General features: G+C 49.3%; 1 protein-coding gene, 1 long non-coding RNA gene and 1 pseudogene across 3 annotated transcripts in view; 2 read left to right on the top strand and 1 right to left on the bottom strand.

Annotated features, from left to right (window-relative positions):
- Positions 1-25,827, top strand: SNTA1 (syntrophin alpha 1). Its single transcript, XM_082432193.1, has 8 exons — positions 1-433; positions 3,760-3,945; positions 18,226-18,430; positions 21,586-21,793; positions 21,943-22,073; positions 24,039-24,235; positions 24,947-25,134; positions 25,219-25,827. Exons 1-8 carry the CDS (start codon positions 124-126, stop codon positions 25,309-25,311), a joined length of 1,518 nt encoding a protein of 505 aa, XP_082288319.1. The 5' UTR covers positions 1-123; the 3' UTR covers positions 25,312-25,827.
- Positions 1-27,667, top strand: part of LOC309646199 — a 166,215-nt gene that overhangs the window by 93,203 nt on the left and 45,345 nt on the right. The gene's annotated exons all lie outside the window — the stretch shown is intronic.
- LOC309646187 lies at positions 9,590-18,215 on the bottom strand (annotated as a pseudogene). The gene has a single exon. The product of its transcript is annotated as an uncharacterized misc_RNA (transcript).

The raw sequence follows: 27,667 nt of genomic DNA on the forward strand, positions 1-27,667 counted from the left end.
AGTGGTAGGGTGGCGGCTGGCCCAGCCGGGCCCCGCCTGCCCTCCGCCCTAGGTGCTGGGTTGGAGCTGGCCGGGCACTGCGGGGCAGGGCGAGCGCGGCGGCCCGGGGGCTCGGAGGCGAAGATGGCGTCAGGCAGGCGTGCCCCGCGCACCGGGCTACTGGAACTGCGCGCCGGGGAGGGCTCGGGGGCTGGAGGCGACCGGTGGCAGCGGGTGCTGCTCAGTCTAGAGGAGGACGCGCTGACCGTGAGCCCCGCCGACGGCGATCCCGGCCCGGAGCCCGGTGCCCAGCGGGAGCCGGAGCCCGCGCAGCTGAACGGCGCCGCCGAACCGGGCGCCAAGTCCCCGCCGCTGCCGGAGGCGCTGCTGCTCCAGCGGCGCCGCGTGACGGTGCGCAAGGCCGACGCCGGCGGGCTGGGTATCAGCATTAAAGGTGGGCGCGGGGCCACCGAGGGCACGGGTCGTGGTGTCTGTGGGACCGCCGAGGGCGCAGAGGTCGCGGGGGCTGGCAGCGTATTGAGGACATGGAGTTGGTTGACTTCTGTCTGGGGGTAAGGGCGTCTGAGAGAACAGAGGGAACCGAGGGCACCAGGAGCACCAAGGTCGGAGAGGGCTTTGAGGTCTCAGTCAGAAGGCACAGGTGTGGAGGGCGTTGGGGACTCACCAAGGACACGTGGGTGGGGAGTTCTGTGTGGAGGCAAAGAGATCTGAGACTGGTTGCCTAGTCTAGGGTTGCATGGCCATCAAGAACAACAACAGGGACCCCAGGAGAGCAAAGGATGGGGAAAGGAGACTGAGGCCTGGGGTGCGACTAGGGCAGGGAGGGGGAAGTCTTCAAGACACAACCGAGGTGGGAGGGAGGAGTAAGGCCTGGAGTAGGAAGCATGGCTGGTGGGGAGATTGGAGACTAGCTGGAGGCTGGGTTCACAAACAGGGGGCCAGAAAGGACCTAGAAATCTGAGGACCTAGGAAGGCTGTGGACCTAGGTGAAGAGCCCTAACAGCTGGGTTTGAGTTTCCTGATCTGACCATTTCCACCTTCCACAGGATTGACATGGGCTCTCAACCCCCAGTACTGACAGCTTTCTTTAGGGGGCAACCCAGACTGAAGTCCAGAATCAGCTGTGTGAACTTAGACAAGTAATTTCCCATCTCCGGACGTCAGTTTCCTCAACTATATAATGAGGGTAATGGTAGAATTGGGATGTTTCTATGAAAACAGGAGTCCAAAGTACTCACCCTGCCAACACATAGTAGGTGCCTGGAGAATTATGGCTGTTAGATGAGAGGAAGAATAGAAGTCACGAGAGACTCCCAAAGTAACTAACCTAGTGCTAAAAAACCTGCACACCCCAGCTGCTGGGTTCACCATTCCTTCCTGAAGGGGTGGGGATGGTGGTGACTTGGCTACCACTGTGTGCCAAGTGCTGTGCCCAGTACTCTAGGCTCATGATCCACTTCATCCTGGCAACAAGTACTAAAAGGTAGGAAGCATAATCCTCATTTAGTAGGTGAAGAAACTGAGACTCAGAAAAGTAAAATGATTTTCCCAGTATCACACAGTCAGTGAGCGACATAGCTGGGATTTGAACCTCAATTATCAGGCCCCTAGAGAGTGTCCAGAGGAGTCGGTTCTTCCCCATGGAAGGGCAAACTTCCATGCAGCCAACCAAAGGGATCTAAAAGGGGAAAATGGGAAAGCCAGGGAGTGGGCACCAGTTTTGCCTTCAAACTCCAGCATGGGATAGGGCAACAGATCAATCCAGAAATTGTACACTCAATGTGTTAAAACAGGAAGGAACTTAGAGTTCATACAGGGTTCCATTTTGCAGATGGACAAACTGAGTCTTGGAGAGGAGGGGGACTTTCCAAGGTCACATAAAGTTACCTCCTAGCTTCATACTTCCAGGTGGGAGTAAGGGTACTTTTAGGAGGTGTCAGGGGGAATACCAGCTCCATTCAGTTCTTCATGTATGGAGACTGGGCTCCCGTTGCCATGTTGACCTTTCCTTTAGGGTCCAGCCCAGCCCAGGCATCCAAGAATAATCATGGATTCAAACTGAACTGAAGTCCCTAATTTCAGGCAGAAGAGGGCAGATAGATATGAATAGAAATGCCTTCCTTTCCTAGGTCTCAAGCTCTGTGTGGTGCAATGAACAAACTGTTGAGCCTGTGTGGGGGTCTGGAGAGGCATTCCAGTCCTACTTCTGCCACCAATTTGTTGGGTGACATTGGAATTATGACCTGGGCCGCTTGTTCCTCATCTTTGAGGATGGAGCACTAGTGTGATACGTGAGGGCCTGACTTGCAGTCTACCATAGAGTTAAGAGTGTTGGTTCTGGAGCCAGGAGACCTAGGTTCAAATACTGGCTTTGCCACTAACCAGGTGGGTGACCTTGGGCAAGGGGCTTCTCTCCACACTTCAGTTTTCCCGGTAGGAATCTGAGCATGCCTGTGTGATTGGGGTGTTGTGGAGATGCAACGAGACAAGATTGAAAGCACTTAGCATGGTGTTATTACTGTTATTACTGTTTCTGATTTTAAAAGGACATTCAAGAATTTAGAAATAAAGCAATGTGGTAAAATGTATTAGGTTTTTTTTTTTTTTGGCTGCATTGGGTCTTTGTTGCTGTGCGTGGGCTTTCTCTAGTTGTGGTGAGCAGGGGCTACTCTTTGTTGCCGTGCGTGGGCTTCTCATTGCAGTGGCTTCTCTTGTTGCGGAGCACGGGCTCTAGGTGTTCAGGCTTCAGTAGTTGTGGCACGTGGGCTCAGTAGTTGTGGCTTGCAGGCTCAGTAGTTGTGATGCACGGGCTTAGTTACTCTGTGGCATGTGGGATCTTCCCAGACCAGGGCTCGAACCCATGTCCCCTGCATTGGCAGGCGGGTTCTTAACCACTGCACCACCAGGGAAGTCCCCAGATAGGCTTTTTTTTTTTTTTAAATTAATTAATTAATTAATTAATTTTTGGCTGCGTTGGGTCTTTGTTGCTGCAAGTGGGCTTTCTCTAGTTGCCTAGTTATGGCGAGCAGGGGCTACTCTTTGTTGTGGTGCGCGGGCTTCTCATTGTGGTGGCTTCTCTTGTTGCAGTGCACGGGCTCTAGGCGTGCAAGCTTCGGTAGTTGTGGCTCGCGGGTTCTAGAGCGCAGGCTCAATAGTTGTGGTGCACGAGCTTAGTTGCTCCACAGCATGTGGGATCTTTCCGGACCAGGGCTCGAACCCGTGTCCCCTGCATTGGCAGGTGGATTCTTAACCACTGTGCCACCAGGGAAGTCCCCAGATAGGCTTTTGAAATCTCTAGACTTTAAGGCCTTGGTTTCTAGCCTGGATCCTAGGTTGTAAAGCTTTCTGATTGCTAAAGAGATCCTTTGTGGCCATAGCAATAGCTGACTTCTATCTTTATTCTTGATTAGAGGCTATCAATGGGTTCCCTCATTATGGGAAAATCGCTTAAAATCCAAAATAAAATAAAAAAAAGAAGTTACTGAAGCACCTTGTAAGTTACTCAAACACTGGTGAACACCCAAAACATTTAACCAAAAGATCCATTACAACATTATAAATCTAGAAAATGACTTGTAAGTATTATTAGTGTCCTAAACTTCTCAGGGTCTTTTCAGAGATCCTCTTTACTCTCCACTCCCCATTTCCCAGCACTGGGTTGGACACAGTGAGAGACCTTCAGAAGTAATTTTGCCTCGATGTGACTCACAAGTGTTGGAGTGTCTGCCTCAGTTTCTTCCTCTTTCCGTGCTTGTGCAGGGGGCCGAGAGAACAAGATGCCTATTCTCATTTCCAAGATCTTCAAGGGCCTGGCAGCCGACCAGACGGAGGCCCTCTTTGTAGGGGATGCCATCCTGTCCGTGAATGGGGAAGACCTTTCCTCTGCCACCCATGATGAGGCGGTGCAAGTCCTAAAGAAGACAGGCAAAGAGGTGGTGCTTGAGGGTAAGCACTGGGGACTCCAGGGGTGTTCAATTCTTCCCTACCTTCCCCAGGCCTCAAGCAGTGGGGGCTGGGAGGTGGGCAGGGTTGAAAACAGAAACAGAACTTGGGGATCTGCCTTGAGACAGCAGGGGTGGTGGCAGCAGAGCTGGCCCAGAGCCAGGCTGACCTCGCTTTCATTTCCTATCTCCCACTCTCTAGCTCTGTGGCCTTGGACGAGTCACCTCATTCCCCTGAGCCTTACTTTCCTCATCTGTAGGGCAGGGATGTAACTTCTGCCTTACTGGGTTGTGGAAATAGGACAAAAGGTCCATGGCAGGCAGGATCTGCCACCCAGTGAGTGACTCGGGAAGAGAGGGGTGGGGACTGGCGAAGGGGCGGCTGAGATTCTTTCCTGAGGAACCAGGGGAGCTCTCAACTCTGAGTTCTCCTAAAACCCTGAGACCCATCTTGCTTTGGAGAGGACTTGGCCTTTATGTAGCAGGACATCAAATACTTCCAGCTAGACTCAGAGAGGAGTATTATTTTGTGGGGGGGGGACTTGGTGGCGCCCCTCCACTATCCCGTCGCTGTGTGGTCTTAGATGAGACCTTGGCTTTCTCTGGGCCTCAGTTTCCCATAGGTTGTTACAGTCTCTTGCTGGGGTGGTCCCACTTCTGCCTTTTGCCAGCTCTGTCAGGAGGTTTCTGCTCTGCTCAGCCCTTTCATCAAACTCCACTCTGTGGGATAGGGAGGGTAGGAGGGAGATGCAAGAGGGAGGGGATATGGGGATATATGTATACATATAGCTGATTCACTGTTATACAGAAGAAAGTAACACAACATTGTAAAGCAATTATACTCCAATAAAGACGTTATAAAAACCCCAAAACCAAAACCCAAAAAAAACTCCACTCTGTCAGTTCCGGAAGCCATGGGGGCCTGAAGAATGTGTCTTTGGCTTCTGGCCCAGAACAGGCACACGGAGGTGGCGGGGGCTGATGGAGAATGCCATGGCCAGTGAAGCTGCGGAGCTGAGCCCTAGGCCCAGATCCTGATAGGTTGCCTTTGTGTCCCCGAAGGAGTCTCGAAGAGGCCACAGAGACAAACAGGCTCTGGATCCCTGGGTGATCTTTGGCATTCTTGACCTAAATTCTCTATCGTTTTGTTTTATTTTATTTTTACATTTTATTATCTATTTAAATGTACTGTGTGTCTATTTAAATGCTACTGTTGTATTTTTAAAATATATACTGAAAGCTGACTCTGCAATATTGGTCCCTAAAAGCTTAAGTGTATCAATCATATTTTAACAGCAAAATTAAATAACAAGATCACACATTAATGATATGGATATAGGAAACTTTCCCTCCCATATGCCTCATCACTTTGATATTTATAGCCAGTAATGCAGTTTAAACTGTTGAAATTCATCAAAATGTCATATTTTGGTTGACTTGAAAAACTCTTTTAGTCTCTGCTGTTTGAAAGTTTAGTCCATGGATGGTAAAATTTCTACTGTAGACACATTTCTAATCCACGCCAAGGTCCCCTTCACTTCCTCCTCTTTAGGTAAAGAATGTCTCTATCTGGCTTCTCAGTGTGGATCATTCTGAGAGGGTAGCATCTCTGAGCGTTAGACGTTTGAAGCGCCTCCTGGTTTCGGGGCTAATAGCCAAGCCTTCTACCTCATTTACTCCATTCCTTCCTCACTAAAGCCAAGAAGCATTTCCAGAGACCTACTGTGTACCTGATTTGAGGAGCATTGGGTCAGAAGCTAAAGCAGACCTGGCCCTCCCTGAAGGAGCCCACCAGTGAGTTGGGGAGACAAAATACGAACACTATCTTCTCCACACAAACTATTTAAAAATCAGCGTCTAAAATCCTGTCTGCTCTGTAATTAATCTGGCCTTAGGCAAGACCCTCTTCTCTGGGGCTCAGTTTTCATATCTGTTGGGGTTAAGCTAGATCAGAGATGACCAACAGCTTTCATTTTGAGTGTTAGCTTCCTTGGTGGCTACTGAGAGTTCCATATTTGGAAAGATTGGGAGGTCTTATCTGGACTCAGCAGAAAGGAGCTGGAATTGATTAGCAATGTCTGCTGCACGTAGAGTAGGGAAGAGAAATACCATCCCAGGACTGAGGGTTTCCAGCACTTATGTTCTCTAAGACTTTTCATAGGGCAAGAGCTTTCCTTGGCAAACGCTGCCCCAGGCTGCTGGATGGAGCCTGGCCTGCCTCTTGCCCAGCATAGGATTTGGCACATGGTAGGCACTCTATAAATGTTAGTGACTCCCCACCTGTCCTATAGCATTTATATAGAATTGGTATTATTTCCTCCTTAAATGCTTGGTAGCATTCTCCAGGGAAGCTACCTTTATAGAAAGGTGTTTTTGTTTGTTTGTTTGTTTTGCCACACTGCGCAGCATGTGGGATCTTAGTTCCCCTACCAGGGATAGAACCCTGGACCCCTGCAGTGAAAGTGCGGAGTCCTAACCACTGGACCGCCAGGGAATTCCCGATTTTAATGTCTTTAATAAGGCAATTTAGATGATCTGTTTTTTTTCTTTTCTTGGTAATTTATGTCTTGCAAGGAATTTGTCCATTTCATCTAAGTTGTCAAATTTCTTGGCATAAAGTTGTTTATAATCTTCTGGTATTTTTCCTCCCTTTTGGATGACAGCCCTCTCCTGCCTTCTCTTTCTCTCCTCCTCCCTTTGTACTGCTCTACTCAGTGGTTTCAAGGGGACTCTCAGTCTCGTGGGGCAGATAGCTGAGCAAACCTACCAGATCACCATCCTGTCATAGGTGCTGAGATGGGGTCTGCCCAGGGATTGGAGGAGGCAGGTGGTCAGGAAAGACTTCCTGGAGGAGGGGATGCTGGCACTTTATGAACAATAAGCAGATGTGGGTATGGGGTGGAGAAAGGGCATTCCAGGAAGGGGAGCTGTGTGAGCAAAACCACGAAGGGGTGAAATGACTTGACTTACCTGGGGAGTTGCCTGGGAAGTAATTCAGCTTTATCTGAGCCTAGGTGTGAGGAAGGGAATGGAGAAAGAGAGGGCTATTCAGACTGACAGATTCTGCAGGGCCTTGAGTGCCAGACTAAAGGAATTTGGAGGGAAACAGAGCGGTTAAAGGGTTTTCAGCAGGGGCTCACATGGTCAGCTCTGGGCTTTACAGCATCAACCTGGTTTGGAGGGAGACAACAGTAGATGCAGAATGGCAACAAAGAGGCTGGGGCCACGAGCAGGAGGGAGATGGTGGTGGTTTGACCTAAGCAGATTTGAATAAAAGGAGGAGTCTCGAGGTTGTAGCCTTCTTGTTAGTTTTTTCCCAGCTTTTTCTTAGTTGAAGTCTCTCTCTGAGCTGCTCTCCAGCAGGCTTGTAGAAGGAGGTAATTCCATCCAAGGCAACAAACAGGTGGGGGCGAGCACTGGGGTCAAGACTCTTTGAATCGCACGGGTGATCTGAAAAGCCTGGAAGACATGAGGGATCTAGGATGCTGGGTTGTGACTGGTCCTTGAGATTTGGGGGAGTTTGTGGAGACTGGGCAGCTGCCCCAGTCTGGAGCCAGAGCTCCTGGAAGCCTCTCTGGGCTTAGGTTCCTCCCTAGCACCCAATCACTGGTCACATTGTTCAGAACTTCCCCACCCTCATCCCACTTCTAAGACCACCTCCAAGGGCCCATGGCCTGTCCTTTGGATGTGAACTTGGCAGGGCAGCTGGGCATCTTTCCTGAGGTATGGGGCTTGATGGGTACAGAGCTCCCTGAGAACATCCTAGAGGAAAAGATGTCACTAGCAAACTGCAGTTGCCAGCCAGAACCCTACTTCCCTGGCCTAAGTCAGGGGCACAGCTGGGTATCAGCAGCCCCAGCCTGCCCTCTAGACCTTTTCCTCTCTGAGGGCAGGAGTTTGCACAAGTGTCTTGAGCCTATTCTCAGCTATAGCGATGTATTTGTGACCAGAGTCTGGGCCCAAGCTGACAGCCAACATGCCTCTGTCTGCTGCTTAGAGAGGCCCATTGTGTGCAAGGATCTGGAAGCAGGGCCAGCCTGGGCCCTTGGAGACCAGGCCTGGGGGAAAAGGGAGGGACAGCCAAATGCCTCCCCTCCCTCCACCCCCAGTGAGGCTGACAAGACACAGGCAACAGGGAGCCTGTGATGCATTAAAAAATAATACTAAAGGACAAAAATGAATAAAGGCAATTTTAGTACTTTGTACAAAGTAGAGAAGGTTCACCCCACACAAAGATCAGGCTTTTAAAAGATACAGGCATAGAGTAGCATGTACGTAAAAGACACAGAGAATAGTAGGAATTGCTATAATCCCCGTTTTACAGACAACGTCACCAAGATTTGTTAAGAATAAATAACTTTCTTCAAGTCATACAACTAATAAATTGGCTGATTCAGAATTCAAAACTAGGTCTGTCTGATTGCAGAGGCCACTATTGACTCTGCCTTGGATAATACCTACCTCTCACGGTTGTTTGCAATATAAAAAAATAATGCATGTAACGTGCTGGGACCAGTGTGTGCATAAGTAGGCACTCATTTATTTTATTTGCTATTTATAAGGCTGAGACAATACATTTGAGGTTTATGGCACACTTCCACACAGTAAGCGTTTGATAAATGTCAACCTTTGTCATCATCACATCGGCAGCAGCATTTTTGTTTTCTCCAGTAAACTTGAAGGTCTCTGCAGGCAGGAATCATGTGTAGTTTGCCTCAGAGCCCCAAGCCTGGCACCAAGCCCAGCACACATTAGATGTTGGTGAGTTTGGGGGGAATGATCACCCAGGGGACATCCCTGACCCTTTCTACTTTGCCTGTAACCTCCTCAATTGCAGTTGACTTTCCTAAATGTTTAAGATGGGGCTCAAGGCTCAAGCTGGGCTTGACTGACTCCTGAGAGTTTCCACTGTGAGTCCTCAGAACTCCAGGGCCAGGCCCCCGCCAGCTCATTCCCTGGGAGATGGACACTGCCAGGTGTCCTGCCTGAAATCTGGCTCAATACATCACCACTATCAAAAGTGGGCGAAAACATTAATTTGGCTGCACACACATACGGCTTAGGGCCATGTGATTCCCCACAGACAAAACTTGGCTTAATTCAGTCCTGGCCTGTTCCCTGGATCTTTGATTAAAATGCTTGTGGGGCTCTGGAAGCAGGTTTTGGCCTCGATTAGCTATGTGAGCTTGGCTGCTGGTGGTGGTGGAGGAAATTATAATGATAATGATAAGAATGTTAATAATAGTGATTTATGTGTGCTGTTTAATGAGCACCTACAGTGTGCTGGATACTGTGCTAAGTGCCTTCCATATGCTTTCTCGTTGCATCCTCAAAACCACCCTTATGGGCTTCCCTGGTGGCGCAGTGGTTGAGAATTTGCCTGCCAATGCAGGGGACACGGGTTCGAGCCCTGGTCTGGGAAGATCCCACATGCCGCGGAGCAACTGAACCCGTGAGCCACAATTACTGAGCCTGCGCGTCTGGAGCCTGTGCTCCGCAACAAGAGAGGCCGCGACAGTGAGAGGCCTGTGCACCGCGATGAAGAGTGGCCCCCGCTTGCCACAACTAGAGAAAGCCCTCGCACAGAAACGAAGACCCAACACAGCCATAAATAAATAAATAAATTAATTAAAAAAAAAAACAAACCACCCTTATGATTCAAGGTACATTATTCATCCCATTGTACAGATGAGAACACTGAAACTCAGAGAGGTGAAGCTATTTGCCTGAGGTCACACAGGGGCAGAGATGGAATTTGAGGTCAGATCTGTCAGATGTCAAAACCCATATTCTTAAATATTTATACTGCACTGCAAGTCATGTCATCTCTGTGAGGCTCAGTTTATTTAATTTATTCAACTGTTAAATTGGGCAGTTTAACAATGGATCGGTCTCATTGAGTTGGTTTGATTAGGTGAAGATGTGTTAGTGAGATTTGAGCTTTCATGCTTGGTATATAGTAGGTGCTCAATAAGTGCTTCTTTCTCCCATTACTAAGATCCTAGTAGGCTTCCTGAGTTGATGAGGGCTTTATCTTTGAATCCTGGCTAAGATGGTTTGGAATGTGGTAGTGTGTAGATATACATATGGTTTTTTTTTTCAGTGTATTTTTTTTTTTTTAACAAAAGTTTATTCTTAAATGTACAATATGTTCCAAGACAACACTTCATTCTAGCTATAGGTGGCAACAGATGTTATGGCAGAGAATCCAGATGTTTAAACAGGAATGGAATTAAGGATCATCATTGCCTCAGACACAAGGAACAGCTTACTTTTTGCCAGATTTCCTTTTTTTCAGATTTATTTATTATTTATTTATTTATTTAATTTTATCTTTGGCTGCATCGGGTCTTAGTTGCGGCATGCGGTATCTTCGTTGAGGCATGTGGGATCTTTCGTTGTGGCACACGGGCTTCTCTCTAGTTGTGGTGCGCGGGCTTCTCTCTAGTTGTGGTGCGCAGGCTTCAGGGCACGTGGGCTCTGTAGTTTGCAGCACGCGGGCTCTCTGTGCGAGCTCAGTAGTTGTGACGCGCCAGCTTAGTTGCCCCGCGGCATGTGGGATCTTAGTTCCCTGACCAGGGATTGAACCCGTGTCCCCTGCATTGTAAGGCGGATTCTTTATCACTGGCCCACCAGGGAAGTCCCTACCAGATTTCTTAATTCCACCTGTGGTCAGGGGGCTTTCCCCGGGGCCTTCGCTTTTAGCTCCTTAAGTTTCTTCTGCTCCTCCTCTGTTTCTGCCTGAATGCCTTATCTTCCTCGTCCATATCCTTGGCTTGCTTCTTGGGCTGCTTCAGGGGCTTCTTGCCACCTTTGTGGCCCAACATGGCACCTGCCGCCCCTTCCCCAGATCCTGGCGGTATATTTTTGAAAAATAGAGTTTTAAGAAATGTGAAAAGTAATATATGCTTAATTAAAAAAATACAAAACAAAACAGGAGAGTGTAAAGCAATTATCTTCTCATAGATTAATATCACCCATGGCTAATATTTTCACACACTTCCAGAGAAAGGTTTCCATATTTGTTTTTATCATGGAACAAGTTGAGGACCTCTTTCCAACTCAGCACATGTAACTCTGTTTCATTCTCTTTATTATTATTATTTTTTAAAATAAATTTATTTATTTATTTTTGGCTGCGTTGGGTCTTCGTTGCTGTGTGTGGGCTTTCTCTAGTTGCAGCTAGCGGGGGCTACTCTTCGTTGTGGTACGTGGGCTTCTCATTGCGGTGGCTTCTCGTTGCGGAGCACCGGCTCTAGGTGTGTGGGCTTCAGTAGTTGCAGCACGCGGGCTCAGTAGTCGTGGCTCGTGGGCTCTAGAGTGCAGGTTCAGTAGTTGTGGTGCACAGGCTTAGTTGCTGTATGGCATATGGGATCTTCCCAGACCAGGGCTCGAACCCGTGTCCCCTGAATTGGCAGACGGATTCTTAACCACTGTGCCACCAGGGAAGTCCTCATTCTCTTAAATGGTTACATAGTATCCCATTATTGGGATTCAGACATTCGTCTCACAAATATTTATTGAGCCCTTGCTCTATGCCAAGATTCGATGTAAGGCACTGGGGATATAGCCGTGAACGGGACTGAGTGGTCTGCCAGGAACTCAACTTAAAAAAAAAAAAAAAAAAATTATTTATTTATTTGGCTGTATCGGGTCTTAGTTGCAGCACGCACGATCTTTGTTGACATGCAGGATCTTTTGTTGCAGCCCACGGGCTTCTCTCTAGTTGTGAAATGGTGCGTGGGCTTAGTTTCCCCACGGCATGTGGGATCTTAGTTCCCCCAGCAGGGATCGAACCCACGTGCCCTGCATGGAAGGCGGATTCTCAACCACTGGACCACCAGGGAAGTCCTGAGCTCACTTCTTGTATTTAGCAGCCCCTATTCATGGGATTCAAGTTGCTCCTAGCCTCTTGTGCCATAGACAATGATGCCATGACCCCTCTATGCACCTGTGAACATTTATCTGAACGGGATTCCTGCAAAGGGTATTACAAGTTCCAAGTGTTCATGTGCCTTTAGGATCTTGATAGATGGTGCCCCCTATACTGCACAAGGGTGTGGAAGGTGAGATTTTATGCCCCAGAGTGTGGCAGTCCAGGCAGCGCTGCTGCAAGGCCTGCCAGTGGCTGGGAACTATGTATAGTCCAGCCTTGCTGGATCAGCAGGACCTCAGATCATCCAGAGCCCGTTGGAATGCCAAGTCCTCTCCACAACATCCTGGGTGGGCAGGTGGGCAGCTTGGACTTGAATTCTCACAATGCCTTACTCAGAAAGCTGACATATGAGTGCCAATTATATAGGCAAGCAAACTGAGGCTCAGAGAGACCGTGGGACTTGCCAAGGCCTGATAGTAAGCGTCAGGGCCTGCATTGAAATTTTTGTCTGTCTGTCTGTCTGTCACGACATCCTGTGCTCATCCCCTTATACTGTCATACTAAGAATAGCAGCAGAACTAATAACCACACTGCTATTTATTGAAGACCTGTTCTATGCCAGGCAGGACAAAGTGCTTTACAAGTATTGAATCTCAGTATGTTAGGAGATAGATATATTTTACTCCCATTACAAAGATGAAGAAATAGAGGCTCACAGAAGTCAAGTCACTTGTCCAGGGTCACAGAGCAAGGAAGTTAAACCCAAGCCTGCCTCACTCTAGAGCCCACTTCAATGTTGTCTCCATCCTGAGAAGCCCCAGGCTTGTCAATATTCATTTATTTAACGCATTTCTTATTCACTGATTACCTGGTATATGTCAGGTACTATTCTTGATGCTGGGGATACCCTAATAAGCAAGGAAACATGTCCCTGCCTTCATGGAACTGACATTTTGGTTAGAGGAGAGAGGCTGTAGACTAGTAAGCAAATGGATAGATCATGTAATTTCAGGCAGGGGCAAGTAAATGAGCACCCACTGAACAGACAAGGAACAGCTTGAGCTTAGGGGACAGGCTTCAGCCAAGTGTCAAAGCCAAGACATTCAGTCATAAACATTTTTTGAGCACTGGGATAAGTACTGGGGATACTGTGTTGAGCCAGCACAGATGTATCCCCTTCTCTCTGCAACACATATGTTCCCTCCCAATTGTCCTGGGCCAGGCAAATGGTCCTGCCTTGCCTCTGTTCCTTGCGTTTCTAGTGGAATCTATTCCTGGCTCCTTGGGGTCAGGGCTGGCTTCTCTCCTTGGCAGAGCTGGCAGCTGGGGCCTCTGGAAGGGGCAGGGTGTCCTGTGTCTGTTTCAGCTTCCCTGAGGAGGAAGGGCCCACGTATCTGCTTTACCAGGCTCCTGGGCCAGAGGTTTGGCTGGGGAGGGTGTGGACACCAGTTGGGTCTATCCTTGGGGTCTCAAGAATGCTGGCCACAGGGTCATGGTCCTGCCCTCAGCTCTCTAGGCCACTGCCTTTGGGCAGCCCCGCCCTGCCTGGTTGGGTGACTCAGGCAGAAATCAGAGCAGGGAGGAGGCCTCAGAGCTGGGCTATTTATGGCCACACTCTGGGGGCCCCAGCACCCCACCCCCACTCTGGGACAGGCTGATTGGTTGGTGAAATGCAAGCCCTGTTTCAGACACCAGCTGGTGTGCTGTCCATCTATAGCATGTTCCTGTGGGAGAGGAGAAGGCGGACCCACTTCTGGAATGGCCTGGGTGAGCAGGGCCTCTAGTAGTTTCTCTGGCTTCAAAGCTGACAAACGTTCATTTGCTGAGCACGTAGCATTGGAGATCCCTGCTGGATTCTGGGGGGTACAGAGACGAGTCAGTCAAGGTCCCTGCCCTCACAGTGCTCCCAGCCTGGAGGAGAACACGGACTCCCACATGGACACATAGGGAAGTGGGATCTAGGGGACTGCGGAGGTGATGGGCGTGGAGGTTCCAGAGCGGGTATCTGGGAAGGTTTCCTAGAGGGGCGATGTCTGAGCTGAGCCAGGACCTCCTGGGCTGTGGCACCTTCTCCCTCCTGCTGAACGAACCTGTCCTGCCCTGGCGTTCATTTCTCCATTCACAGAGCGCTAACTCTGGGTGCGAATCAAGCCCCGTTTCTGTCCTCTAGGAGCTCCCAGTTTGGTGCGAGAGACAGCCCCAACACACAAAATCACAGCAGAGTTCTAAGTGTGGGCAGAACCTGTGTCATATGTTTTATATCATCTTATTCAATTCTAACGTCTCTCTGAGGTAGACATCATTATGCAGGTTGAGGGCCAGAGAGGTGAATTACCTCGTCCATGGTCACATAGCTAGGCAGAGCTGGAATTCAAATCCTGGAGTGCCTGTCTCCAAACCATGTACTAAGGGCATTCTGTGCAGGGAGAACTGCATTTTTAAAGGCATTTGGAAGCCCCTACAGCTTCTGAGAGCTCTGAGGAGGTCAGTATAATTGGATTAGAGGGCGAGATTGGGGATGTGGCAGGAGGTAAAGCCAGCAAGGTAGGCAGGGCTCAGGTCCTGGAGAGCCTTGCAGTTGGGTGAGGAGTGCAGGGAGCCAGAGCATGGCTTTGAGCAGGGGAGGGACGTAGTTAATTATAGTAGGGAGATATATCAGTTGCAGCCTGAGTCGGAGTGGGGGGGAATGGGTGGGTGCTGTATTAGTTAGGATGCTTTTGTCTGCAAGTAACAGGAACGCAATTCAAAGAGGTTTAAACATTGAAGAAAATATGTGTCTTCCAGAATACGTAAAGTCAGCATGGCTCCAGGGTAGATTAATTTAAGGACTCACCATCCTCAGTGTGTGGACCCCAATCCTGGGGTCAAAGTGACTATCATCACTTTAGGACCAACTCCCCCCTCCCAGCAACTTCTGAAGGCTAGAGAGGAAGGGAAGGGAGTATATTTTCCCTCACAGCTCATTGGACAGAATTGTATCATCTGCCCCTTTCTAAGCTAATCACAAGCAAGAGGGATGGAATGATCATGATTCGCTTTGACCAGTCAAGATTTTCCCACTGGGCTGGGGAGAAGCCCAGCCTTTTGGGCTCTGGGTTCTGTTAGCAAGGAGAAAAAAAGTAGGGGAATGGTTTGGCTGTCAGGTAGGCTGTTATGTGTCCCACCTCTATCGCCCCTTGAGACATAATCCTGGGGTAAGTCATTGCTGTAATGGTGAGGATGAGTCATTTTTCGTCTTAGTTCCCAATCTTCAGACCTAAGCTTAGTTGTTTCTAAACAATCTGCTCTTGTTTTCAATATAACTTCTCTTCCAACCCCAATAGGGCTTGTAACTCCCTCTCACTTTCACCCCTGTTTGCCTTGGATCCTATCTGAACCTCAAGGGCAGTCTCCTGCAACAGAAATAGCTTCTTATGTGGTTCTTCCAGGGAGCTGGACCAAGAACTGCTTCCCCACCCCTTCCTGGTCTGTCCGCTCACAGACAGAGCATACTGACTGGGCCTTGACTGCAGACATCAGATGTCTAGCAAGCCAGATGGCCATGGGGGTAGAGGTGGCTGAGAGGAGAGGAAGAGAGGCTGCCCAAGGGCTAGCAGGCATAGGTACTATTCAGTAGGGCAGCAGAGGGGCCAGCCTGGCTGGGAGAAGAGAGACCAGTGCTCGGGCAAGACTTTTAACCACCTTGATGTACACACTGTCCTTCTAGCAGCTCATTTTAGAGATGAGGAGACTGCTGCTCATCAGAATTGGGAACAGTCCAGATGCTGGGACAGATGTGGCAGACACTACTGGTTGTCTGCCTTCCAACCATTTCCCCTTCTTCCATGCTACCAGAGCCTGATTTAATTGGGTGGGAATATGCTCAGCCCTAGAGGCTGAATTGTGATTGGTCTAAATAAATCATGACTATTCACTCTTACTAATGATTTGCTAGAAGTTGGCATGCAGCCCAGTCAGGCCAATGAGATATAAGGCTTCATGGAAATATTTAGCTCTCTGATAAGAGGGAGATGTGAGGAGACAGCCCTTTTTCTCCCTGCCTCCTCCCTTCTTGCTTTGGGTTTTGTCATGTAAGGAATGATTAGCTTGAGCCTGTTGCAGCCATCCTGTGGTCATGAGGGGAAGGCCAGAGAATGGCAGAGATCCAATGGCAGAGATGCCTATCCAGGATCCAATGTCACTGAGCCACTGAACCAATCCTGAAATTGCCTTCCTCTAGACTTCTTGTTACATGAAATCATAAATATCTTTATTGCTTAAGGCACTGTTATCATATATTCTATTATTTGCAGCCAAACTCAACTAATTGATAGAGTAAGAATGCCAAAATGTTTTATTATCAGTTAGCTTTAATTGATTGGTAATGGCTGCCATAGAACACTATGATTGATTTGTGATGGCTTCCTTGAGCAAGGGATAAACAAGTGGTAGCTCAAGTGTCACATGTTTACCATCCCAGTGCTACCTAGGGCCAGTCCAACACCTGGCACATATTAGATGCTCAAGAAAACTGACTTGTCTCTGAAACTCTTCTCCCACCAAGCCTTCTCAAATCAACCCTGTCATTATGTTGCCTTTCACTTCTAGCTGCCCTTTGTTACTGACATCTTCCTTTTGTCAAAAGGCATGGAATCCAGGCCCCAATCAAGACTCTTTTGGTTGCAAATATCATAACTCCTGTTGGGATGGCAGTCCAACTTTCTAAATGAGGAGTATCAGAAGCCAGAACGTTAGCAGATGCCTGGCAGGGCTTTCCCCTGTCTCTCAACATGCATCTCCACTGATTTTCTCTCCCTACAAATCAGCTCTCGCCTCTTCTCTGTCCTCACTGCAGAAGGTGGTTGCCCCTGTAGCTTTCAAGTGTGTTCAAGACATTAGTGTAGGATCTCTCAACAGTCTCAATTTGGGTAGCCTAGTGTGGGTAAGGGGTTGACCCCTGGTCCAGCTAGCATAGCCAGGAGAGCAGGATCACATATCAGAACATGACTTTATGGGTCAGTTGGGCAGAGGAACTGAATAAAAAGTTCAGTTCCTCTGAATTTTGTACCAGCCACATTTCAAGTACTCAATAGCTACCTGCGGCTAGTGGCTACTGTGCTGGACAGTGTATATAGAGAACATTTTCATAATCATAGAAATCATTGTCTCTGTTGGACAATGCTATTCTAGAAGGAGTCCACTATACTCACTCAGCGATGACTGGTCAGAGCTAAGAGGGCCTCTAGACATCTGTATTGGTTAGGGTACAAGTTGTGCTGCTGTAACCAGATCCCCATAAAATACTATGGCTTAAATATAATAGAAGCTCCTTGCTTTCTTAGGTAACAGTTCAAGTCTGACGTGGCAGTCCAAAGTCTCAGCATCCATTTATTTCTGTTTGTTAGTCAGCCTTTTAGAGTGTGGCTCATGTTCTCCTGGTCAAGATGGTGCCCCACCAGTCTGTGTTCTAGCCAGCTCAACCTGTCAAGGGAAAAGACAGGGAAAGGAAGGGCGTGCCCCTTTCTTTTTTCTTTTAAATAAATAAATTTATTTATTTATTTATTTTTGGCTGCATTGGGTCTTCACTGCTTCGCACGGGCTTTCTCTAGTTGTGGAGAGCAGGGGCTACTCTTCGTTGGGGTGCGTGGGCTTCTCATTGCGGTGGCTTCTCTTGTTGTGGAGCACGGGTTCTAGGTGCGTGGGCTTCAGTAGTTGCAGCACGTGGGCTCAGTAGTTGTGGCACACGGGCTTAGTTGCTCTGCGGCATGTGGGATCTTCCCAGACCAGGGCATGCCCCTTTCTTTAATGGGCAGAACTTGGTAGCTGCACACATCTCTTCTGCTCTCATCCTATTGGCCAGACTTGGTCACATGGGCACTTATAGCTGCAAGGGAACCTAGAAAATGAAGTCTTAAGCTGGAAGTTTATCACTATCTTGGAGGAAAATTAGCAGCCTCCACCACAGGACTGTCTCATGCAGCCCCTCCTTTTTGCAGATGAGAAGACTGAAGAGATAGAGGCAAACAATGGGACAGTGGCAGAGCAGTCACATCTTCTGACTCCCGGTGCTCTCACTGCCTTGCTGCAGCTGTTGCCCATTCCCTTTAAGCAGCCATCCTGAAGCTCTAAACACTTAAACTTATGTGGTTAGAACTTAGTTATGTGGCCACACCTAGCTGCAAAGGAGGCTGGGAAATGCAGTCTTTCTTCCAAGTGGCCATGTGTCTATAAACCAAGGGAAAAGTGAGAGAATGGATGTTGGCATGCATCCAGAATTTTCTACCATGCTGCTCTGTCTGAGACTTTAGCCTAGAGGAGGATAGTGATAGTGGACATAAATTAAACTTTTAATGAATTAGTGACAATTGTGATGTGTGCTACGTGGGAGCCCATGTCACAGTGGTAACTGCTGACCTCTCCCCTAACCAGTCAAGTACATGAAAGAGGTCTCACCATATTTCAAGAACTCTGCCAGTGGGACCTCGGTTGGCTGGGACTCGCCTCCTGCCTCACCCCTTCAGCGGCAGCCTTCCTCCCCTGGCCTCCCACCCCGGGACCTCCGTGATGCCAAACACATGTCCTTGAAGATGGCATATGTCTCGAGGAGGTGCACCCCCACTGACCCGGAGACCAGGTAAGCCTGACGTAGGGGGCAACTCAGACAGACATGCCCTTGTGTTAGGTAGTGGGGCCAAAGGAAAGATTCCCTTGTGTTGCAAAGTGACAAGCACGATGCGCAGACATAGTAGGTGCTTAAGAAATGTTTGTCGAATGGATGCAAGGGTGAAGTTATGGGGATGATGGTGTGCTTTGCTTCTCTCTTCTTCCTCTGGGCAGTTCACATCTGAGGAGGAACTTGGTCTGTGAAGGAGCCCTGGATTCCAGTCTTGGTTCTCCTTGAACTAGTCCCTTTTCTTCACTAACCTTTAGATTCCCCTTTGTGAAACAAGGATATCGGACTCAGTGATCCCCTCAAGTCTCTTCCAACTCTGCTGAGGTTCTGAGATATCTGGTAATGTTTGTGTCAGGGCCGTGGAAGGTTACCATCCCTCACATCTGCGCAGCCTTTAACACCAATGATAAGATTGATACCAGCCAACATTACTGAGTGTTTATCACGCACAACTTAATTTAACTCTCACAGCAACCCTACAGGCAAAGTCCTATTATTTCACCACCATTTTGTAGATGAGGACAGAGAGAGGAAGTAACCTGCCCAAGATCACACAACCTGGAAGGGATGGAGCTTGCCTCATTCCAGGTAGCCCTCCCTGCTTCAGAAGCTTCAGGTACTTGAGTGATGATGGTGGTGAATGCAGTCTATGTTGATTAAATGCGGTGTGCAGTATTGGGGTGGTGTGTATATGGCTTGGGCATAAAAGGCTTGTGCTGTGGGTCCTAGTTACAGCTGAGGTTCAATGCCAGGCCAATGCCCAGCGTTGCCCTGAAGGGCTGATTAATGTTCAGCATCCATATCTCCTGGCCCTACTTGGTGCCCCAGCCCCAGCCTGCCCCCATGAGGCAAGAACTAGTGATTCACTGGTCACTTACAGGTGCTCCACTAAAGGGGCCTTCTGTGTCGGGTGAAGGTGAGGTGGTATCAGTCCTTGCTGAGACTCATAGAACTTTAGGTTAATTGTGGATCCCAGCCTGATCCCAGACATCACCTGAAGCATGTGTGTACGTGTATTTCTATGTCTGTGTACATGTAGATGGCATTTAAATGCAAGTGTTTGTGTGTATATGTGAGCATTTGCACAGGCAGGGGTGTAGATTTGTGCATATGTGTTAATATTTGTATGTGTATACACATGTATGTACATGTGCCTGATTTGTGCACATATGTGTAACTTGAATATAACTGGGTTTCCATATCAGCACAATATCCCAGTCAAAGGAACACAATCTGGTAACCAAAATGTAATGAAAAATATTTCAAACTTTTACTTAGTGTTAGGATTACATTGGGCTGCAAGTATCAGAAACCCCAGCACGAAATGGCTTAATAAATGAGGAGTTAATTTTTCCACATGTTTAAAAAGAAGTCTAGCAGTCAGCTGTGTAGGCTGCTGTTGCTGCTCAAGAATGCCCTCAAGGCATCAGGCTTCCAGCTTCCTTTTTTTATTTTTATTAAAAAAATTTTTTTTTTCGGCCGCACCACATGGCTTGCGGGATTCTAATTCCCCGACGAGGGGTTGAACCCGGGCCCTCGGCAGTGACGGTGCGGAGTCCTAACCACTGGACTGCCAGGGAATTCCCCTTCTGCCATCTTCATTGCGGATTTTCTTCTTCCTGGAAGCAGGATGGTGGCTGCACCTCCAAGCATGTGTCCATATTCCAGGCAGGAAGAAGGCAAGGGACAAAGGAACTTTTCTCCTGGTATTTTGTTCTATTGCTGCATAACAAGCCATCCAAAAATTTAGTAGCTTAGAAGATAACAGTTTATTATTTTTCACAATTCTGTAATCTGGGCTGGATCAGCCGGCCAGTTCTGTTCTATGTGGTATCTGCTGGGCATGGAAGTCCAAGATGGCTGTTTCACCCACGTGCCAGCTGGGGTGGTTGGAACAGCTAGAGGCTGGCTAAGCATTCCTCTTTCAGTATGACCTTTCTATATGGCTAGCTTGTTCTTCTCAGGGTGGGTGGCCTCGGGCTAGTTGGATTTCATGATGGCTTGGGAATTCCGGAATGGCACTTCTGCCACATTTTATTTGTCAAACCAAGTCACAAGGCCAAGTAGAGGAGAAAGAAGCTTCACCTCTTGATGAGAGAGGTGCACCGTGTGTATAGGGAGGGATGAATTTGGTGGAGGCCACCTTTGGAAACTAACTACCACAGCTGGAAACGCTTTACCTTTCATTTAGGAAGGGACACCCTCCCCAGAGCCTTCTCTCTCTCATCGGTCAGAACTGGGTCGATGGCCAGGGCTAGCTGCAAGAGAGCTCTGTAGTGGAGGAAGGCAGAGGCGGAGGGCATTGGAACGGATGTGTGTGAGCCGTTCTCCAGTTTCTGCCCCACTTCACTGTTTACGGAAAAGCCAAAGGGCAGTGAATCTTCAATGCCCCACAGAACATTTGAAAGTCCTCTCCCTGTCACTAACTCCTCTTGTACCTCCCTGAAACCTTTCCCACACTTACCTCTGTGGCTTTTTATCTCCCCGCCCTTTTCCCTTCTCCATTCCCCAGCTCTTTTTTTTTTTTTTGCCACACCGCGGATCTTAGTTCCCCAACCAGGGATCGAACTCGTGCCCCCTGCATTGGAAGCGTGGAGTCCTAAGCATCAGACTGCTAGGGAAGTTCCCCCGCCCCCCACCTCTTTTTATGTAGACCATCTCAGGCTACCAAGCCTCTTCAGTTGCTGTGTCCACACCCCTACCCCGTCAGTGCGTTACTTTGGTTCTGCACCACAAAGGAGAACCTGGGAGATGGCCCAGCAAGACAGTCCTTCTCCTTAGAAACCAGGAAGGACAGGGCAAAATCATGAATCCTCGCACAGTGATAATTTTGGCCCCCGTCACACATGTTTGAGTGTGTGTGTATTTGTGTGTATATGCCTATGTGTGTGTGTGTGAGATAGTCTCTTATCCTGAGATAAGATAGATAAGCCCCATGAGGCTCCAACAACAGTGGCTGGAGCCCTGCAGTGAGTGTCGCTCCTGATTCTGTCATGGGCATCCCCTGTGGTTTCTTCTGGTTTTGTGGTAGATGGGGTTTCTTGGGCCAGATTTCAGGGTTGGGTACCTGCAGCCCAGTGGACGGGCCCTCCCCTCCACCTCATTTGTGCCTGCAGGTATCTGGAGATCTGTTCAGCAGATGGCCGGGACACCCTCTTCCTGAGGGCTAAGGATGAGGCTAGTGCCAGGTCGTGGGCAGCTGCCATCCAAGCCCAGGTCAACGCTCTGATGCCCTGGGTCAAGGACGAGCTGCAGGCGCTGCTGTCAGCCACCAGCACAGCCGGGAGCCAGGACATCAAGCAGATCGGCTGGCTGACTGAGCAGGTGCCTGCAGGGCCCGGGACCTGTCCTCCCCCCTCTTCCCTTGTCCTGGAGCTGACCCAAATCCCATTGCCCCTCACTGCCTCACCCCGCCCTGGCCCTCTGACCTCTCCCCTCTCCGTCCCTCCTCACTGCTGCCTTGCCCCCTGCAGCTGCCCAGTGGGGGCACAGCACCCACCTTGGCCCTGCTGACCGAAAAGGAGCTGCTTCTCTACTGCTGTCTCCCCCAGACCCGTGAGGCCCTGAGCCGGCCGGCCCGTACTGCCCCGCTCATCACCACCAGGTATCTGCGGACAGGCAGGACTGTGTGTCCCACCCGGAGTTTGGGGGGTGATGCTTTAGATGGACCTCAGAAGCTGGGGACTCCAGCCCCATCCTGCCCTGAGTTATTCCCCAGGTGGCCTGAAGCGAGTCTCTGCCCTGTCTGGGCCCTGGTTTCCTCATCTGTAAAATGGGGGCTTGGAACAGAAGGATATGAGGTCCCACCAGTCACTCATTCATTGATGCCTACTCTGCCCAACCTTGTGCTGTGTGGTTCAGGAGACAGAGAGTCCCCAGAGGCTCTGCCCTCGGGGAGTCCCCAGCCTGGCAGGGGAGACTGACCCGGAAACAGCCTTTACGACGCAGAGTTGTAGGAACCACTTAACTCTACCTGGCCTGGTGGGGGAAGTCTTCGGGAAGAAGGTGACATTTGAGCTGGACTTTGACAGATGAGTAGAAGTTTGCTATTTAAGAAAGGCTGGAAAAGCATCTCACACAGAGGGAACAACATAGTCAAAGGTACAGAGGCATGAAGGGCTCTCACACGTTCATGGAGCTGTGAGTGTGCTATAACCAGTGTGTAGACTCTCTGCAGGAAATGGAGAGAAATGAGGCAGGGGGTTGGCAGGGCCTGATCTCGTGGAGCCGCTATTGGCTGGTTAGGGAATGTTAGCCTTATCTTAAGAGCTGGGGCAGAGTTGAAGAGTTTTAGCCTGGGAGTGAGGTGACTCTGGGTTGTGTTTTAAAAGAATCCATGTTGCTGCCACCTGGAAAATACGCTGGAGGCGGGGGATGGGAGCAGTCATGCAGGAGAGCTGGTGGAGGTGGGTGGAGGCAGCAGATGGAGAAGAAAGGCTGCATTTGCATTGGAAAACACATGGGTGGTAAAATTAACCAGGCTTAGTACTCACCAGATGGGGAGGGTGAGGGAGGTGTCCGGATGACGGGAGGTTCGGAGCTCGTGTCTGGGGGAGCAGTGGGACTGGGGGTGGGAGTGCAAAGGGGGGAGGTCAGAGCAAGACGCTGAGTTGAGTCCAAAGTGTGTGAGGGACAGGTAGGGAGCTTGGGTAGGAAACTTGGAGACTTGTGGGTCTGTAGTTTAGGGCTGCAAAGTAGGGGACTGGGTATCAGAAGCAGCTCCAAGGGGGAATGAAGCTACAAGAGAAAGTATGTGGAGTGAGGAGCAAAGAGGGCTAAGGGACAGAACTCTGGGGTCTGCTGCCCAGAGAGGGGCATTGAACTGCCCAAGGTTACGCAGCAAGTGAGAATCAAGCTGCGGGGCCTGGGCCCTTGTTGTCCATGTCTCCTCACTCTGGGCTGGACTCTGGCATACGTGTCAGGAGCCTGCTGCCTACTAGGGATAAGCAGGTCATGAATTGCCTGCCTAATTAAGTGATTCATTAATTCAGGTCACAAATGTTTACTGAGCACCTACTATATGTCAGGCATTGTTTTAGTTGCTGGGAATATAGTGGCGAACAATTAGACAAAAATTTGTACCCTAGATGATATTCTGGAGAAAAAGACAAAAGCCAACCGAAACAGTGAAAAGTAATTATAACTTCTGGTACCATAAAGAAAAGTAAGACTAGTGAGTGATAGGGAGGGGTGCCGTTTTAGACAGAGAGGTCAGGGAAGGCTTCTCAGAGGAGATGGCACTTGAGCAAAGGTGCGAAGGAAGTGAGGGAGAGAGCAATGCAGGTAATCAGGGAAGAGTGTGCTCGGCAGAGGGAACAGCAGAGGTGCTGAGGCAGGAGTGTGCTTGGCGTGTCTGAAGACACCAGAACGGTTGGAGCCGAGGGGGCAAGGGGAAGGGTGGCAGGAGATGGTCTCCTGTGAGTCAATCAGTGGCTGTCTGGAAGTCCTGTCTCCACATTAGGTGGTAAAGGAGTCGCAGGGTCCCTTCCCAGGTAACCACCCCCGTGGCCCAGAACTACCTCCCTGCTGCCTGAGGCCTCATGCTTAGCCCTCTGCCCCCTGCCCCCAGGCTGGTGCACTCAGGCCCCTCCAAGGGCTCCTTGTCCTACGATGCAGAGCTCTCTTTTGCCCTGCGCACGGGTACCCGCCACGGTGTGGACACTCACCTGTTCAGCGTGGAGTCACCGCAGGAGCTGGCTGCCTGGACCCGCCAGCTGGTGGATGGCTGTCACCGGGCTGCTGAGGGTGTGCAGGAGGTGTCGACAGGTGGGCTGGGTGGATCTGGGAGTGCCTTTCTGGTAACGAGCCTCTTATCCCCAGGGGCATTCAAGTTTCCTTCTTTAGGGTGCTTCAGGAGGGGGAGAGAGAGTGGGATTTGGGGTCTCTGAGGGCCCTCTGTTTTGGATGTGCAGGTGCCCTGGTAGGTAGTGAGACTCTTTTCCCGGGGGTTTTCTTGTGCCGGCTTTGTGACTCTGCTGGTGAGGATATGAGAGATGGCACTTGGAGTAGGGTTGCCAGAAAAAATACAGGACAGTCACTTAGATTTGAATTTCAGGTAAAACAACAAATATTTTTTTGGTCTAAGTATGTCCAAATGATCCATCGCTTATCTGAAATTCACATTTAACTGGGCAAGTCTACAGGCCTCTAAGGTCTCCAAAGGCCATGCTTGGTGGGTCTGCTGATGCCTTTATAGGGAGTGGGCCTCCTGTCCAAAGCAGAGTTGAAGCTCCCCCTTTCTACCTTTGCTGCTGGCAGTGGGGCTGGCAGTGGGGTATAGGTTTTCTGCCTGCTCATCCTTCTGTATTTCAGAGTGTGGGTGACTCTGTACAGGGTGGGTGTACAAATGGCATTGACAGTGAGCCTCCCATCTCCAGTGGCATTCAAGTTCCGCTTTTGGAGCTGCCAGTGGGGATTGGAGGTAGGGCTTGCGGTCTCTGAGGTGTCGCTGTGCCCGTGCCCACACCCTCCCCACAGCCTGCACATGGAACGGCCGTCCCTGCAGCCTCTCTGTGCATATTGACAAAGGCTTCACACTGTGGGCGGCTGAGCCAGGTGCGGCCCAAGTTGTGCTGCTCCGACAACCCTTTGAGAAGCTGCAGATGTCCTCGGACGATGGTGCCAGTCTCCTTTTCCTGGACTTCGGGGGCACTGAAGGAGAGATTGTGAGTGGAGGGGCTGGGGGGTGATGCTGTCCTGGGGCCCAGGCTGGATGGGGCTCCTGACCCTTCTCTCCGTCCACCCTGCAGCAGCTGGACCTGCATTCATGCCCCAAAACAATGGTCTTCATCATCCACTCCTTCCTCTCGGCCAAAGTCACCCGTCTGGGGCTCTTAGCCTAGAGGTCGTCAGATGCATTAGCCCTGAAGAGGGGGTGTCCACCACATGGCCTGACCTGGCCCTCCGCTGATTGCCTGCTTACCACTGGGCTGAGGGAAGGGAGAGGAAAGGAACAAGGAGGCAGAGACCCAGCCCCTGAGAGAGGCTGGGACCCAGACTCAGGACACAGTGGATCCTGCCGGTGACGTGGTAGCCTCCCTGCTGCTCCCCCCACCCACACCAGTGCCTTTTGTGGAGAGATATTTTGTGTACGCAGAAGCCATTCCGAGCCCGGGACCTGCCCCTCTGGGGATCTTGACCCTAGCTGACAACTGCCAGGCCTCCTAGGGGCCCCTAAACTGTCCCCAGAGGCCCCACCTGAAGCTGGAGTTCCCTGGGGTCTGTGTCAAGAGAAAGAGGGGGAGCCTTTCTGTTCATTTCTTCCATCAGCTCTACCACCTTGAGGCATCTGGTTTTTCTCTTCATCCTCTCTCTCTCATCCTTAGTCTCGGATAAATAAACAGCCTGTGAGTACATAGGCAGCCTGGCCCAGTGTCTGTGGTTTGTACCTTGGCCTGTGGGTGCTGTAGTGGCCCCTGTAGTCCCAAGATGGAGCAGACCCAGGACTGGAGCCCCTTTCCCTAGAGAAGAGCAGACCTTTAACCACAGGGCCAAAAAAAGAGTCTATTGGTTATCTACTATTGCATAACAAATTACCCCCGAATTTCACAGCTTAAAACAGTGAACATTTATTCTTTCAAGTTCTGTGGATTAGGAATTTGAGAGGGGCTAAGCTGGGTTGTTCTTGTCTCAGGGTCTTTCATGAGGTTATAGTTAAGGTGTCTGCTGCACTCATCTGAAGGCTTGACTGGAGCTAGAGGATCTGTTTCCAATATTTCTCACTTATGGATGTTGGCAGGAAGCCCTAGTTCCTCACCACATGGGCCTAATTATAGGGCTGCTTGAGTGTGCTCATGACAAGGCGGTTGGCTTCCCCCAGAGTGAGTGACACAGAAGAGAGAACCAAGAGGGGTCCACAATGCCTCTTATCACCCAGTCTTGGATGTCACATACTGTCACTTTTGCTTTATTCTATTCATTAGAAGTGAGTCACTAATCCCAGCCCACGCTCAAGGGGAGGGGAATTAGGCTCCACCGCTTGAAGAAAGGAATGTCAAAGAATTTGTGGACCTATTTTATTTATTTATTTATTTAAACATTTTTTTTTGTGTGGACCTGTTTTAAAACCATCATAGAGAGCCTCTTGCTCCTTTCCTGCAGAAGGGAGGACGCTTGGAGTGTGCTTCGTGGAATGTTTCCTTGGAATCTGTACCATGCAGCTGGCTGCATATGAGCCCCAGTTGCTTGCGTTGTCCAGAAAAATTACCGTGATGACAGTACCGATAGCTTACATTTAGAGAGTGCTTGCCATGTGCTGGGCGCTGTACATACATTTCCTCATTGGATCCTCACCACTATCTATGTTGATAGGCGCGGCAGTCTGCATTTCACAGGTAAGAAAACTGGGGCTCAGAACAGGAGAGTGACTTGCCCAAAGTCACACAGCTATGAAATGTCTGAGCTTGGATTCAAACTAGGTTTTTCTGACTTCAGAGCCCTTGCTCACCTTAGAGATTTTCTGGCCCTGCACCGTCCACTAGAAATATAGTGCAAGCCACATTTGTGATTACCAATTTTCTAGTAGTCATATTTTTAAAAGTAAGAAAAAATAGATGAAAATAATATTAATAATATATTTTATTGAACCCAGTAGATCCAAAATGTTATCACTTCAACACATAATATAAAAATTCATTAATGAAATGTTTTACATTCTTTTTCTCATACTGTCTTTGAAATCTGGTGTGTATTTTATACCTACAGCACATCTCTAGTCAGATACCAAATTTTCATTGGAAACCTTTGATTGGTATTTAGATTTCATAAAGTTTCCAGGTGAAAAAATTAGATTCACATAATCAAGTATTTCCAAATGTACTAAAGTTTTCCAATAACTGAATTGAGTATCAGTTTTTAAATTAAAATTCATTAAAATGGAATTAAATTCAGTTCCTCATTCACACTGCTTGCATATCACATGCTCAGTAGCCACATGTGGTTAGTAGTTACTGCATTAGACTAAGCAGTTCTAATCAAGGTTCCACACGAAACTGAGGCCCACATGGATTCACGTAACAAGCCAGAGCCAGAGCTCGTTCTAGAAACCTGGGGAAATGCAGGTAAGCAGAGATATTCCAGCTTTGCCCACCTCAATCTGCCCACCCATTTGTCAATCCACTGTTCATTTGAGAAATACATAATGAACACCTACTTTGTGCTAATCCTTGGGTCCAGGAGCTGATTTGCTGGGAGCAAGAC

The sequence above is a fragment of the Balaenoptera physalus genome, assembly GCF_965194825.1.
Source record: "Balaenoptera physalus genome assembly, chromosome: 16".
Classification (NCBI taxonomy): Eukaryota; Metazoa; Chordata; class Mammalia; order Artiodactyla; family Balaenopteridae; genus Balaenoptera; species Balaenoptera physalus.

What these genes read in the sequence shown, in the direction of transcription:
- SNTA1 (XM_082432193.1), top strand. Translation starts at nt 124, where the DNA reads ATGGCGTCAGGCAGGCGTGCCCCGCGCACCGGGCTACTGGAACTGCGC. An exon ending in TCGGCTGGCTGACTGAGCAG is followed by an intron (nt 21,794 to 21,942) that starts GTGCCTGCAGGG and finishes TGCCCCCTGCAG; the next exon opens with CTGCCCAGTGGGGGCACAGC. An exon ending in TGTGCAGGAGGTGTCGACAG is followed by an intron (nt 24,236 to 24,946) that starts GTGGGCTGGGTG and finishes CCCTCCCCACAG; the next exon opens with CCTGCACATGGAACGGCCGT.